Source organism: Pygocentrus nattereri, chromosome 12 (genome assembly GCF_015220715.1).
Source record: "Pygocentrus nattereri isolate fPygNat1 chromosome 12, fPygNat1.pri, whole genome shotgun sequence".
Lineage (NCBI taxonomy): Eukaryota > Metazoa > Chordata > Actinopteri > Characiformes > Serrasalmidae > Pygocentrus > Pygocentrus nattereri.
This window is the reverse complement of record NC_051222.1, coordinates 16,953,152-16,970,178: the sequence shown is the minus strand read 5'-3', so window position 1 is coordinate 16,970,178 and position 17,027 is coordinate 16,953,152. Positions and strand designations below refer to the sequence as shown.

Below are 17,027 nucleotides of genomic sequence, written 5' to 3'. Positions count from 1 at the left end.
GACGCTGGCCTGAACCTGAGGGAGAAACAAACCGCAGTAAGGAGCGATTCGAGTAAAAAATGACACATTTTACTGGTTTTTTGTTAAGACCACGCTTGTCTGGGCTGTAGTGAACGAAATTAGTCACAGTGAGAGTTTGTATTTAGTAGTTAACGTGATATTTGTTTTCCTAAAGCCACCTTGAGCCTGAAAGTGAAAGCATTGTGAAAGTGAAAGTCATGTGCTGTGTTGTGAGGTGCTGAAAGGCAAAGGAGGGCACTATGACTATATTTTATCGTTATCATGGTACACTTTGTAGTTGTGATGAATAATGCGCTACCCTAAGCATAGTCACAGTTCACTTATGCATGTTGATTATAGATCTATAGATTTAATCTTCACTTACTGAGTTGCAGTCTAATCTAACTGTTCATGTAAGTAATAAAAGCTACATCTTTTCTAGCTGTACGTGTTACGTCTTTGGGAAATCCTCAAATGAAGCTTGTTAAAGCCAAAGATCCTGCAGATCTAAGGAATACATCAGGGTCTAGGGATGCCACTAAGCCCAGGCCGCAAGAAGGTTCCAGAGATGACGGGAGATCCATGGACTGTAAGTGCGCTTGTCATGCTAACAATTCACATATGAAGACTATTTAAGAAAGCCTCTCAATATTATATTAAAAACTGTGAATTGTGTATTCAGTACTGTTTCGTACACAGTCCTCATTTAAATACATTTTATAAATATATATACAGTACAGACCAAAAGTTTGGACACACCTTCTCATTCAAAGAGTTTTCTTTATTTTCATGTCTATGAAAACTGTAGATTCACACTGAAGGCATCAAAACTATGAATGAACACATGTGGAATTATATACTTAACAGAAACGTGTGAAACAACTGAATATATGTCTTATATTCTAGGTTCTTCAAAGTAGCCACCTTTTGCTTTGATTACTGCTTCGCACACTCTTGGCATTCTCTTGATGAGCTTCAAGAGGTAGTCACCTGAAATGGTCTTCCAACAGTCTTGAAGGAGTTCCCAGAGATGCTTAGCACTTGTTGGCCCTTTTGCCTTCACTCTACGGTCCAGCTCACCACAAACCATCTCGATTGGGTTCAGGTCCAGTGACTGTGGAGGCCAGGTCATCTGACGCAGCACCCCATCACTCTCTTTCTTGGTCAAATAGCCCTTACAGAGCCTGGAGGTGTGTTTGGGGTCATTGTCCTGTTGAAGAATAAATGATGGTCCAACTAAACGCCAACCGGATGGATTAGCTTGCTATGGTAAGCAAGATGCTATGGTAGCCATGCTGGTTCAGTATGCCTTCAATTTTGAATAAATCCCGAACAGTGTCACCAGCAAAGCATCCCCACACCATCACACCTCCTCCTCCATGCTTCACTGTGGGAACCAGGCATGTAGAGTCCATCCATTCACCTTTTCTGCGTCACACAAAGAACCAAAGGCTGGAAATTTGGCTGGAACCAAAGATCTCAAATTTGGACTCATCAGACCAAAGCACAGATTTCCACTGGTCTAATGTCCATTCCTTGTGTTCTTTAGCCCAAACAAGTCTCTTCTGCTTGTTGCCTGTCCTTAGCAGTGGTTTCCTAGCAGCTATTTTACCATGAAGGCCTGAAGCTCAGTCTCCTTTTAACAGTTGTTCTAGAGATGTGTCTGCTGCTAGAATTCTGTGTGGCATTGACCTGGTCTCTAATCTGAGCTGCTGTTTATCTGTGATTTCTGAGGCTGGTGACTCGGATGAACTTATCCTCTGCAGCAGAGGTGACTCTTGGTCTTCCTTTCCTGGGGCGGTCCTCATGTGAGCCAGTTTCTTTGTAGCGCTTGATGGTTTTTGCGACTGCACTTGGGGACACTTTCAAAGTTTTCCCAATTTTTCGGACTGACTGACCTTAAAGTAATGATGGCCACTCGTTTTTCTTTACTTAGCTGCTTTTTTCTTGCCATAATACAAATTCTAACAGTCTATTCAGTAGGACTATCAGCTGTGTATCCACCTGACTTCTGCACAACACAACTGATGGTCCCAACCCCATTTATAAGGCAGGAAATCCCACTTATTAAACCTGACAGGGCACACCTGTGAGGTGAAAACCATTTCAGGTGACTACCTCTTGAAGCTCAAGAGAATGCAAAAAGTGTGCGAAGCAGTAATCAAAGCAAAAGGTGGCTACTTTGAAGAACCTAGAATATAAGACATTTTCAGTTGTTTCACACTTTTTTGTTAAGTATATAATTCCACATGTGTTAATTCATAGTTTTCATGCCTTCAGTGTGAATCTACAATTTTCATTCAATTTCAATTTTCCAAACTTTTGGTCTGTACTGTATATATATATATATATATATATATATATAAATCTCATTTAACAAAGATATGTTAGGCCAGCGAATACTGAAAAGAACAAAAAGAGAAAAACTCACCAAAACAATATTATTTAATCTTGCTCCATGGGACCCACTTCCTTACGGAGTTCACTCTTCCCTCAACACAACTCATGCAAGCCTCCATAATCAGCTGGTGAGCTGGATCAAGCAAGATTGCTTTAAAATGTTGTTTATGAAATGTTGTTTATGGATTATGAAATGATGCGTTTTTATCTACTTTTTTGGAATTATAATTTTATGGTGTCATAATACTGATTTATAATTCAGTTCAACTGCCTAATAGGCCTGGACTATATCTAAAAATATATAGCACAATATTTTCTAGTTAAAGAGTCATGATGGATTATATATGGATTATATTTTACTCAGTAAATCACACACAGCAGATACAGTAGACAGAGATGAGAAGAACTTTCTTTCTAGGATGGTGCCTGCTGCTCTAGGGTAACATATGCAATCGGTTATCATAGTGAAGATTCACAGTGGCAAGTAGAAGTTCTAATGCATAAAGTAGTTCTAACTAAGCATAAAGTAACATAAGTACATTTTATGGCATTTGGCTGATGCTCTTATCCAGATCGACTTATAATTTGATCATTTTACACAGGTAGTGTTAGGAGTCTTGCCCAAGGACTCTTATTGGTATAATATTAGGTGTAGGGCTGCAACTATCGAATATTTTTGGAATCGAGTATTCTGTCGATTTTTTTCATCAATTAATCGAGTAATCAGAAAAATCACACTCTTGTTTTTTTAAACGACTATATCGATAGTGTGTTACGCAACATGAAAGGTCTTTTAAAATGAGCGAGCAATTGGCTCTTCTTCCTCACAAAACGTTTTTATTCAAACTCAACACTTTTACTAGATCAAAGCTTAAAACCTTTGGCTTATTTTCTCCCGAACTAAGCCCATTTATTCAACCTTTCTGTGAAACTTTTATGATGTACATGAAAAAAGCTATGAAATACAGCTTCACAAACATAGGTTAGCCTATTTGTCCTTAGTTTTATCTCAATAAAAAAGGAAAAAGGGTGTAGTGAATGTAGTCACAAATGAATTTGTCCTTCTGTTGCATTTATTATTACTACCTTATGTATAGATTTAATCTTCACTTACTGAGTTGCAGTCTAATCTAACTGTTCATGTAAGTAATAAAAGCTACATCTTTTCTAGCTGTACGTGTTACGTCTTTGGGAAAGCCTCAAATGAAGCTTGTTCCAGCCAAAGATCCTGCAGACCTAAGGAATACATCAGGGTCTAGGGATGCCACTAAGCCCAGGCCGCAAGAAGGTTCCAGAGATGACGGGAGATCCATGGACTGTAAGTGCGCTTGTCATGCTAACAATTCACATATGAAGACTATTTAAGAAAGCCTCTCAATATTATATTAAAAACTGTGAATTGTGTATTCAGTACTGTTTCGTACATAGTCCTCATGTAATACATATATATATATATATATATATATATATATATATGTGTGTGTGTGTGCATGTATATATATATATATATATATATATATATATATATATATATGTGTGTGTGTGTGTGTGTGTGTGTGTGTGTGTGTGTATATATATATATGTGTGTGTGTGTGTGTGTGTGTGTGTATATATATATATATATATATATGTGTGTGTGTGTGTATATATGTATATATATATATATATATATATATATATATATATATATATATACATACATACAGTACAGACCAAAAGTTTGGACACACCTTCTCATTCAAAGAGTTTTCTTTATTTTCATGACTATGAAAATTGTAGATTCACACTGAAGGCATCAAAACTATGAATGAACACATGTGGAATTATATACTTAACAGAAACGTGTGAAACAACTGAATATATGTCTTATATTTTAGGTTCTTCAAAGTAGCCACCTTTTGCTTTGATTACTGCTTCGCACACTCTCTGCATTCTCTTGATGAGCTTCAAGGGGTAGTCACCTGAAATGGTCTTCCAGCAGTCTGTGTAGTGAATGTAGTCACAAATGAATTTGTCCTTCTGTTGCATTTATTATTATTACTACCTTATGTATGGGGAAGGCGTGCTTTGAGATGTAACCCATCAGATTCAATCGGATTGGCAAAAATCTTTGCATGTAAACATAGCCAGTGATACGGGAGCTGCGCAGTCATCTACAAAGCGGGAGTGATACGATAGCAGACACGTTTAAAATAGATGGACTTGAATTAAACGAAGCCTCGAGGCAAAGAATTTGCCTCGAACATATTTTGTAATCAAATTATTCGAGTTACTCGAACAATCGTTTCAGCCCTAGTAAGGTGCTTGTCCAAGCAGGGGACTGAACCCCAGTCTACATCATAGAAGGCAGAGGTGTTACCCACTACACTATAACAACCCCTGAGTGGTTCATATAAGTAGAAGGTGAAGAGGTAAATATGCCATTACAGCGCGTAGCAGAGAGAACTAACAGGCATCTTAACACATCTTAACAACACGCTCTCTCACTCTTTCTCTCAGAATAAAATGAATACTGAGGCTTGTGCCTGCACATTTATGTGATCGGCAATTTCCCAACACATTTGCAAGTTGTTTTCTCTCTCAGTTTTGCCAAAACATTGGAGTATTGCCTTTTACACATTGCCACTGGATTACTTGTCCATCATCGACAGTATCCAATTACATCGCCCTATTGCCCAGGCCTACTGACTAATCTAAAACCTATATTTCTACATGTGTACAATGTGCTACCCTCCTAAGTTTGTGTTTACATATGTGAAATTATTAAATTATACATTATATGTATAATTTAATCATTTAATGTATAATATATAGGGGTGTGACGAGATCTCGTGTATCTCAGCGATATTTCTCGTCGCGTTAAAAATCTGTCTCGCGGGATTTGTGATCCAGCAAGCAGCCAGAATGACGTCGGAAAATACAGGTATTACTATTGAAGATGCTCCCGCCACTTTCAAATCATTTGTTTGGCAACATTTTGGGTACCCGGCGGAAATGATAAATGGCAAGAGAGTGACTGATAAGACACGGACCATATGCAAACATTGTATGATAACAATGCCGTACACCGCGGCTAATACGAGCACGATGCAGAGACATTTACAGCACCACCACAGCACAGTACTCAAATCAACAACTGCACCTGTGAAGAAAACAAGCCAGACAACGCTGACAAACACATTCGGACTTCCACAGTCAAGCGTCAGAGCCACAGCAATACTAGAGACATTGGTGTTTTCATAGCAGCAGATATGAGGCCATTTTCTGTGGTAGAAAATCAAGGATTTCGGCGACTCCTTCACACACTGGAACCTAAGTACACCATCCCGTCACGCACGCATTTTACCCGTACAGTGATCCCAAACCTCTATGAAGAGTCCAAGAGCAAGATAGTGCAGATCCTGAAAGACGCAGCAAGCATCGCCATAACAACAGACGGTTGGACATTGCAATTACAGCCCACACAATCACCAGTGACTGGAAAATGGAAAGTGTTGTACTACAGACTCGCCCACTTTTTGAGTCCCACACAGGGGCAAAAATAGCTGAGGTTTTACAGACAGCTGTTACTGACTGGGAGCTTAAAAAACCCAACCACGGCATCGCTATTGTTACTGACAATGCACGTAATATGGACGTGGCCGTGCGCGAGGCGGGCTTGAAGCCGCACATTAAGTGTTTTGCGCACATTATAAATCTTGCAACCCAAGCTGGCGTCTGTGTTCCCCGTGTCGCTCGTTTGCTCGGGCGGGTGAGACATGTTGCAGCTGTTTTTCGTCGAAGTTCAACGCCTACCGCGGTGTTAATTTCCAAGCAGAAACAGCTAAACTTGTAGTTGCAGCAAATTGTCAGTGACATACTTGGTCAGGCTCTGTTTGCACTATTTGCACTCTGTATTGACAGAGAAGAACTTTTTGTTTTGCACATAATATTGTTTGCACTTGAAAAAAGGAGAAATATTTATTTTATTTATTTTAACTTTTATAAAATTTTATTTTAATTTCAATTTGTAGAGGAAGAAGTTTATTAAAAGTTCATGCTTATATCATGCATGTTAAGAGTTATAATAAAACATTTCAAAATGCATGTGCAACTCAGTCAAATAAAAGTCTGTTGTCCAGTCATATAATTTGTCATTTTAGCTTTCTTAAAATCTCGTCTCGTTCTCGTGAACCCAATATCGTGTCTCGTCTCGTCTTGTGAGCTGAGTGTATCGTCACATGCCTAATAATATACATTAATAATAGAGTCCATAATGTGCAATTTAATAATTTATACATTAATAATGGAGTCCTTAATGTGCTATTTAAAATTGCTTGCCATGCACAAAGTAGTATACATGTTTTTCTTATCAATATCAGAATGCTGTTACTTGATAGCTAAGCCAGAGAGTGGAACACTGTTCTGTATGCATGATTCAATCCCATTCTTTTACTGTACTTACAACGATTAACTACAGATCAGATTGGATAGACTGTAATATAATATAATATAATATAATATAATATAATAGACATTATAATATGGCTTGATTGGCCCTGACAGTGATCGTTGTGCTGGACCCTTAAACTATTTCAGATTCTAAAATATCCAAGTCATTAACCACTGGATGTGCAGTATGCAGTATTTCTTTCATGTGTAGGATCTGTAGCCAGATGATGTCTAAGCTACAGCTGAAATGGTTCCACCTAGAAAATGTATTTCACCTGGTTCAGAGAAAAAAAATCTAATTATTAGTTTATAAATGTACCAGGCCTTCTACTTTTTCTGTATTTCAGAGATAAGTGAGGGATTTCACTGCATTTTCTCTTTGTGAGGGTTGCTAGTGGCCCTTGGCCCTCACAACGAAGAACATTTGTTTTAGGGTGTGTTCAAATGGTTGGAATGTATTCCACCCAAAACACCTTTAAGTCCTATAGCAGGAAACGGTGGCTCACTTTCTTTAGAGATCTTAAGAGAAAAACATTTGTCTTAAGCGAAAATCTTCAGTTGTCGCTTTTCACAAGATAACAAATCTTACATTGTGTAGCTATATGATTTTGTATTCTGAGGCCTAGCACAATCTTTAGAAAATATAACATTATGTAGCAAAGCCTATATGTGGCTGTGTGAGGAAGCAAACTAAAACATGTCTCTCTATAACGTGCATTGATTTTTTCAGTTCTACTCCCTGAGAGTTTGCTAACGCTGTGCACTGAAGTTAAAAGCAGGCAGTGCTATATATTTTTAAATTGAGTGTTGCCTTTTAAAACCAATATCTATAGCAAATGAGTACAGAATTTTAAGTGGCAGGAAAAAGGAAGCCAGCATGTGAAGACACATTCTGCAGCCAGCTGTGAAAAAGAAGTGAAGCTATATTCATATTTACAGTGATAGTTTGGAAAGAAATCAAACCAACAACGTATCCCCTACCCCAACTGTAGTCAGTCAGCCAAGGTATGTTTGGTCTTTGAAGTTTGCTTTAGGGTTATACTAAAGAGCTCAGTGACTTAACATGGTGCTGACACAATTGCCACAAGTTAGTCTGTGACATTTCTGCCCTGCTACATCAGTCTCTGGCAATTGTAAGTGCTGCTGTTGAATGGAAGCATCTAGGAGCAACAACAGCTCGCACAAACGCACAGAATAGGGCCATCAAGTGTTGAAGCATGTAGTGTGCGCACATCACCTATTCTCTGTTGCATCACTCACTACAGAGCTCTGGAAGCAACATGCTTCTGGAAGCAACATCAGCACAACTGTGCAGTAGATTTTCCATTTCTAAGCAGCTGCTCACAAACCTAAGATCACAATGTGTAATGACAAGCACTGGTTGCGACTCTGGAGCAGTGGAAACATGTTCTCTGGAGTGATGATTCAGGCTTCCCTAACTGATAGTCTGATGTATGAATCTGAGTTTGGAATAATGGTCTAGGGCTGTTTTCAAGAGTTTGGGCTCAGCTCTTAGTTCCAGTGAGGGGTAATGTTATTGTTACAGCATAGAAAGACATTTCAGTTTGGGGGAGGCTCTTTCCTGTTCTAGCATACCTGTGGCCCTGTGCACAAAGAGAGGTCCAGAAAGACATAGTTTGAAGAGTTTAGCATGGAGGAACTTCAGTGGCCTGCAAAAACCCCTGACCCCCAGTGAATACCTATAGGTTGAATTGATCTCAGACAGGTGTGATGGTCAGTTGTCTACACACTTTTGGCCATATAGTGTACATTATAGGTCCATGTAAAACAGTATAATTACTTTGCCAACAGTGTCTGCTTAAATTGTAGAGTTGCGAACACAGTAAATAAAAAGTTGGTAGATATTCATGTATAGGTTCCATACCATGGAGAAATTTGATGGAGAAGAGCAATGCCTGCTTGTTCAAGAAGCTTTTTGTAACTTTGTTCTTTTTCACATTTCATGCCCAGTACTGTTCTTTTTTCTCAGATTCTTCACAGGTACGTCTTTTAGCAAGAATAGAATGGCGTAACTCCAGGAAACGCATCTGGAATGTTTTAGACAGGTAATTAAGCAATATCTGATGAAGCCTCATGTAGTCTCACTATTTGTTTTTCATTTAAACTACTGTTTTAAACTATTGCTATTCTTACTACAACAAAAAATGATTAATTGCTATGTAATATGCCTAGCATACACACATTCTCTAGAAATTCTAATGTGACTGAATTACTGTATCATTCTGCTGAGTAACATCTATTTTGCAGCTAATCAAAGTACACAGATGAGCCAAAACATTATTGTCTAATATGCTGTTTGTCGTCCATGAGCCACCGAAACAGCTCTTACTCTCCAGTGCATGGACTCTACAAGGCCAAGAAGATGCCCTGTGGTGTCTAACACTAAGACATTAGCAGCAGGTCTTTTAAGTTTTACTATGATGGCAGAACAACTAAACAAATTTAACAGTAGAATTCTTTTCCTGGTAAAGAAAAATCTTTTTAAAACAGTTGGCAAGATCAAGAACACCCTCCAGGAGGACTTCACCTGTATATATTTAAGCGTTTACCACAAGATGTAAAACACTAGTAAGCATTAACAACAGGAATACCAGATGCGAGTTTGCCATCTAAAAATCTTTCTGGAACAACAACTTATGGGCAGATGAGGCAAAGATGAACTTGTGCCAGAACAATGGGATGAGTATCAGGAAGGGAAGGAACTACTCATGAGCCAAAGCATTTCACGTCATCTATCAAGATAGTGATCACGCTCGAGATAGTGTTATGGCGTAGGCATGTATTGCTGCCAATGGAACTGGGTCCATTTATCGATTATTTACCTGATGTAATTATTGACAAAAACAGCAGGTTGAATTCTGAAGTATAAAGGCCCTCAGATTCAGCCAAATTTAATGACAATAATTAGCATACTGCAACATAACCCAAGTTTCTTTTAAGGCAAATAAATAGAATCACCAGACGTCAATCCAGTCAGTTATGCATTTCACGTCTAAATTCATGTTTAAATTAATTTCATAACCGATGGTGGAAATAGACCAGAACAAAATTTTGAATATTTAGGCAGTTGTGTTTAAAGGGGAAAACGTGTGTACTTGTTTTATACGGTTTCAAAAGCATTTACACTGTTTCTGAACAAACCCCAGACCAGCTTACAGTCCATTCAGCCATTCAGACAGTTGAGTTAGGGCAGGTTCCACCCAGTCTCCTTCTAATGTATTCTGCAGCACCGCTCATTAAAGTGTCTGCTGCAGCTGATGGACAAAGAGCCCTATGCTGAAGAGATTTGATTTATGCACTAATTTGACTTGATTTTTGATCAGGAACAGCTTTATACTTCAATGACATAAGTATGATGGCAGGTGTTTTAAATGATGTGCTGGCTATTTCTTTATAAATAAATGTTTCCCAGTTGCTATAGATGTGTATGGCTTTTAGAAAATAATTTGAAAGTAAAATAATGAGTGTTAAGACTTTTTCCAGGAAGTAATGGGTAAAGTAATCTCATATACAGTTTTAAAAAGATAATTGGTAATTTGTAATGGATTATTATCCCAAGACTGGTTCTTAATCAACTTTATTGCTTTTCTTCTCTATTTGATATGTTTTTGTTCCTTCAGCGTGAGCAAGAAAGGTTGAAGACCCCTGATGTAAATGTGAACTCAACACAGATACTTCTTATCTTTGTTGTGACTATACATTCTCAAACCTGTATTCTTTTACATCCCAACCCTGTTTTCAAGGACCCAAAAAGGTCAGGTTATAAGTAAGTTCAACACAGAAGAAAAAGGAAAAAAGAAGAAGAGAAAATTAGGTGGCACTGCTGTGTACAATACTTTAAAGGGTAAGCGCTATTTTTCACTTGAACTTCAAAAGCATGCTGTTAAGCTGTATTATAATGCTTTATCCTTTCCTGTTGTGCTAAGCCAAACAGTAGCTCAGTATTATATCATGATGCCAGATACAACCCCAATTCCAATGAAGTTGGGACGTTTTGTAAAACATAAATAAAAACAGAATACAATGATTTGCAAATCCTTTTCAACCTGTATTCAATTCAACGAATACACTACAAAGACAAGATATTTAATGTTCAAATGGATAAACTTTATTGTTTTTTGCAAATATTCACTCATTTTGAATTTGATTCCTGCAACACGTTCCAAAGAAGTTGGGACAGGGGCAACAAAAGACTGGGAAAGTTGAGGAATACTCAAAAAACACCTGTTTGGAACATTCCACAGGTGAACAAGTTAATTGGAAACAGGTGAGTGTCATGATTGCGTATAAAAAGAGCGTCCCTGTTGGCGACTGTCCAAAACTTCAAAAGTCGCCGAGCAGGTGAATAGGAGAAATTATTGCCCCACGCGCTAGCTGTGCAAACATAAGTCCAAGCTTCCGTTAACGTTGCTTTATTCTGTATCAAAATCAAGTATCCAAGCATTAAATACTTCAGCGTCCACAGACACCTACGATCCACATACAGCATAAAAGTCCAAAAGCAAGCGGTTCATAGGCAACGTTCACATCAGTAACTTACAGTGTTTAACGGTCAGCAAAAAGTAGGCTTCCCCCATCCACTCACTCTCACCTAGCAAGTGAGCAGGTGATATCATTACCGCCACCAACACCACATGACCTAGATCATGCACGTCATTACCCAGGTGCACACAAACCTAAACCCAAGCCTACGCCTGTCTACAACATTCCGGCCCCTAATTATTACATCACCACACTGTAATAATTACACATCCCACACCATAATCCAAGACATACAACAGATTCTCAATAAAACAATACAATGTACTCAAAGTCCATCTAAATCATTTTCTTCTCTTCTTCTCATCAGTCAGTCATAGGCCAGAGGTTACCAGCACTTAGCCTAGATATCAAGTCAGTCTATGATGTATGTCTAATGTTCAACCTCAAGTCATATTATAGTTGCATCAAGTTGGTTCCAAGATGTCATGAGTCAGAGGCCTCCTGAAGAAGGCATATCTTTGTGACCGGTCTGCATAGATGGCTGGTTGAGGTCTTAATCCAGACCTGACGTACAAGTCCTTTCCTGTCTGGTACAGCTGCTGTGACTCTGCCAATGATCCAGGAACCACGAGGTGCAGAGTCATCCACTATGAGAACCACATCTCCAGGAATGAAGTTGCGTTTAATCTGTGCCCATTTCTGGCGCTGTTGAAGTTGTGGCAAATATTCTTTAATCCATCTTTTCCAGAAGAGGTCAGATATGTATTGGACCTGTCTCCACCTCTTACGTGAATAGAGATCATTTTTCTGAAACAGACCAGGTGGTAAGCAAGGATTGGACTTGAGAAGGAGGAGGTGGTTCGGTGTTAAAGCTTCCAAATCGTTGGGATCGGTAGATTCTTGTGTAATGGGCCTGCTATTCAAGATTGACTACACTTCACAAAGGACAGTTTGAAGGCCTTCCTCATCCAAATACTGTGTCTGCAAGGTGGAGTTGAGAACCTTTCTGATGGAACGTATCAACCGCTCCCATGCTCCACCATGGTGCGATCCAGTTGGAGGGTTGAAGACCCATTTAACCCCCTTCAAAGCCAACGCATCAGCAATTCTTTCCTGATTCCACTCTTCCATAGCTTGTCTCAGCTCACACTCTGCTCCCACAAAGTTGGTACCATTGTCGGAACGCAGCTCTTGAACCTGGTCTCGTCTTGCGATGAAACGGCGTAAAGCATTAATGAAAGAGTCAGTATCAAAAGATGAGGCAACCTCAATATGTACAGCTCTAATCGCTAAACACGTAAAGATGGCTCCATATTGCTTCACAATACTTCTCCCACGCTTTACTTCAAACGGGCCGAAATAGTCCACTCCAACAAAACTAAAGGGAGGTTTCTCAGGGGTCACTCTGCTTTCAGGCAAATCAGCCATTTGCTGCTGGCCTAGAGATCCACGAAGCCGTCTGCAGACCACACACTTTGACATAATGCTTCTCATCAAAGCGCCCACACCAGGAATCCAATACTTCTGATGCAGCCTTGAGAGAATGTGGTTCCTACCATTATGACCCACCTCTTTATGGATATGCTGTAAAATGAGATTGGAAATGTAAACTTCCCTAGGGATTATGACAGGATGTTTGGAATCTTCAGACATAACAGCTCTACAAAGACGTCCACCAACTCGCAGCACGTCATCCTCCAAAACAGGATTCAACCTATAGATGTAGCTACTTCATTTCACAGTCTCTCCCCTTTGGAGGCAGGAGATTTATTCAGCATACTTCTTCCGCTGACAAAACTTTATTATTTGCATCTCAGCATCCTTAATCTCTTCCAACGAGAGAAAGCCATCACAGAACCCCACTCTGTGATGAACATCCTTACGCTGAGTTGAATCAGATGCAGACTGAAAATGTGCCTTGTCCTTTCTATGATGCAAGAGCAATGTCTTGAACCTCAAGATCCAACCCATCACCCTGACAAGGCGTGTCCAAGATGAAGTACGACTAATCAAATGAGCCAACGGACCATCACCATCTGCTTGCAAAACAATAATAGCGGCAGACACTTTAACTTCAGGGTCTTCATATGGGAGCTCCTGCAAGTACTCTGGGTTTACAGGCCATTCCTTCTCTGGCTGCATAAGAAACGCAGGAGCAGATATCCATTCAGTATTAATTAAAAAGGGCTCTGCCCTCATACCTCTGGAAGCAAAGTCTGCGGGGTCGTGTGTTGTGTTCACATACCTCCACTGGGAGGCCTTTGAAGCCTTTAATATCTCTGACACTCTGTTCACTACAAAAATACGAAACCTAGATGTCTCATTATTGATATATTTCAGCACCGAGGTACTGTCTGTCCAAAAGACTGAGTCTAGGAGAGGCAGCCTTAGCTCCCTCCTCCACAGTCTATCCATGCGAGCTGCCACCACAGCTGCTGTCAATTCTATGCGGGGGATCGTGACTAATTTTAAAGGTGCCACCCTGGACTTCCCCATTAGATAGAATAGAATAGAATAGAATGCCTTTATTGTCACTATACACAGTACAATGAGATTAAAAGCAACTCCATCTCAGTGCAAACACACAATGTAAACAAATGACACAGAATAGAATGGGGAGGGTTTGTGCACAGTTCTATGCATTTTGTATATATGTGTATATATGTATATGAAATGAATATAGAAACAAAATAAAAAAACTATGTATTTACAAGATATAAATGTGGAGATATTTACAGCTGTATTGTATGTCACTAAATATTGCACATTGCTAAATATTGCACATATTCCAGTATAATTGCACATATTCCAGTATAATTGCACATGTACAGTATGATTGCACGTTTCCGTATGCAGAGTATTGCACAGTAGCTGGTAATGGAGTCTGGGAATAGACTGGTATGTAGGTGGGTAATGGAAGTCTGGGGATAGACTATCAGTGCATCTGTGAGTTGAGAAGTGTTATTGCTTTCGGGAAAAAACTGTACTTAAGTCTGTTTGTCCTTGATCTGATGCATCTGTACCGCCTTCCTGAGGGCAACAGGTCAAACAGTACAGATCCGGGGTGCGAGCTGTCCATTGTGATGCGTTTCGCTCTGCTGACGCAGCGGGAGGTGTAGATGTCCATCAGGGATGGGAGAGGGCAGCCAGTAATCTTCTGTGCTGTCTTTACTACCCTCTGAAGCCTCTCCCTATCTGCCATGGTGCAGCTGCCGTACCACACTGTGATACAGTACTTCAGCAGGCTCTCGATGGAAGAGCGGTAGAAGGTCAGCAGCAGGTTGGAATCCAGGTTGTGCTTCCTAAGGTCTCTCAGGAAGTGTAGACGCTGCTGAGCCTTCTTGATGACAGCTGTGATGTTGTCTGTCCAGGTGATGTCGGTTGAGATTTGGACTCCGAGGAACCGGAAGGTGCGGACCCTCTCCACACACTCGCCGTTGATGGACAGGGGGTCTGGGTCAGTGCTGTGCTTCCTGAAGTCAACGATGATCTCTTTTGTTTTCTTGGTGTTCAGAGCCAGGTTATTCTCTGAACACCAAGCTGCCAACTTCAGGACCTCCTTCCTGTAGGCTGTCTCGTCTCCTTCTGAGATGAGTCCGACCACTGTGGTATCGTCAGCAAACTTGACAATGAGGTTGCTGTCGTAGGCCGGACTGCAGTCATGGGTGTAGAGGCAGTACAGGAGGGGGCTCAGCACACAGCCTTGTGGTGAGCCGGTGCTAAGCATACGAGTGGAGGAGAGGTGGGGGCCAAGTCTCACAGTTTGGGGCCGGTCAGTGAGAAAGTTCTTGATCCAGGCACATGTGAGGGGGGGGAGTCCGAGGGTGCCCAGTTTGGTGATAAGAATGTCCGGGATGATTGTGTTGAAAGCAGAGCTGTAGTCCACAAAGAGCATCCGGACGTAGCTGTGCTGCTGCTCCAGGTGGCTCAGTGCAAAGTGGAGAGCTGCTGCTATGGCGTCCTCTGTTGACCTGTTTGCACGGTATGCGAACTGGTGGGGGTCGAAGTCTGGGGGCAGAGAGTCTTTGATGTGCTGAAGTACCAGTCTCTCGAAGCACTTCATGATTACCGGTGTGAGGGCCACAGGGCGATAATCATTAAGGTTGGTGATGGTAGACTTTTTCGGCACTGGTATGACTGTGGCTGACTTCAGGCAGGGCGGGATGATGGCTTGGGCCAGGGAGAGATTGAAGATCTTGGTGAAGGTGGGGGCGAGCTGGTGGGCACACGTTTTGAGCACCTTGCCGGGTACTCCATCAGGACCAGCAGCCTTTTTGGGGTTCATTGCCAGGAGCACCCGTCTGACATCGCGCTCCTGTACAGTGAGTGGAGTGGTGTGGAAGCTGGATGGGGGTGGAGGTCGGGCACAGATGCACAGATGTCTCCAAGGTAGATGTAGAAAGATATGGCTTCCTCTTCGGAGGCTACTGAAGAAAGACAATCATCCACATAGAAACTGTATAAGATTGTGTCAATCGCCTGCCAGCTAAACTGTGCTTTGCTGTCTTCTGCACACTTCCGTAGAGCATAGTTAGCACAGCTCGGAGAAGAAGTCGCCCCAAACAAATGAACACCCATCCTAAACTCTTGCATGCTCTGATTGAAATCGCCACGAGGCCACCAGAGAAATCTCAACAGGTCAGCATCTTCCTCTGGCACACGCACCTGATGAAACATAGCTTCAATATCAGACATCAACACAATAGGTTCTTTCCTGAACCTAGTCAACACACCAACCAATGCATTTGTCAAGTCAGGGCCACTCAGGAGCTGTGCATTAAGAGAAACGCCTTGAAACGATGCTGCACAGTCGAAGACGACCCGGATTTTCCCCTTAAAAGGGTGGTGAACCCCATGATGGGGAATATACCAAACCTTGCCATCGCTGCGCTCCAAATCTTTAATTGGCACTCTTTGTGCATATCCCCTGGATATGAGATCTTCCATGAAAGCAGTGTAAACCTTGTGAAAATCTTTATCTCTGATGAACTTTCTCTTCAAGCTTAAGGCACGTTGTTCCACAATCGCACGGTTGATCAATGAAACCTTTATTGTACTTAGTAATGCTTGAGAACCATGAATTTTGCTTATCTTTCTCATCAAGTGGAATTAAAGGCAGTAGAGATTCATGTAATGCGCTGGCATCCTCAAACAGATGTATTAATTCATCAAGCTGTGATTTAACCTGTGAATCATTTTTATCATCTTTCATTAGCTCTTTGAGAGATGCAATTACCCTTTTCATTTTGTTTACATGCCTTTTTCTTCCTGTCTGGATGGTTTCAATTTTGTTTGCAAGAGCTTTCCCAGGGAGAACAATTGATCGTTTATCCTGTTCAGGTTTTCCAACGACAGACGCAGCTAGTAATCCACTCATTTTAAGCATTCAAGACAAGCAGCATACAATACCAGCTTGGCAACTTCAAAAACAGCGGTAATTTCTCAACAGCGCTCTGAGCACGCGCAGAGCCACAGCACACACATACGCCAAATTCCCAATGAACTTCAGGCCTACACACAGCACTGAACAGCGGTAGCCGCGGTCTAACACAGTGACAGGCCCGTCACAAGGACAACAACATCTTCTCGTGGAAGTAACCAAACTGCGTTCAAACGAGCAACAACAAAAAGCCAGCATCTCTGATGGTGTGGGGGTGTGTTAGTGGCCATGGCATGGGTAACTTGCACATCTG

General features: G+C 40.9%; 1 protein-coding gene across 1 annotated transcript in view; it reads left to right on the top strand.

The window, feature by feature from the left end:
* LOC108434728 (interferon-induced GTP-binding protein Mx3-like) overlaps positions 1-17,027 on the top strand; it is a 46,409-nt gene that overhangs the window by 422 nt on the left and 28,960 nt on the right. The window contains exons 2-5 of the mRNA XM_017710070.2: positions 443-589; positions 3,572-3,718; positions 8,822-8,897; positions 10,596-10,696. Coding sequence (XP_017565559.2) covers positions 475-589; positions 3,572-3,718; positions 8,822-8,897; positions 10,596-10,696 — 439 coding nt within the window. The 5' untranslated portion in view covers positions 443-474. The remainder of the gene's footprint in view (positions 1-442; positions 590-3,571; positions 3,719-8,821; positions 8,898-10,595; positions 10,697-17,027) is intronic.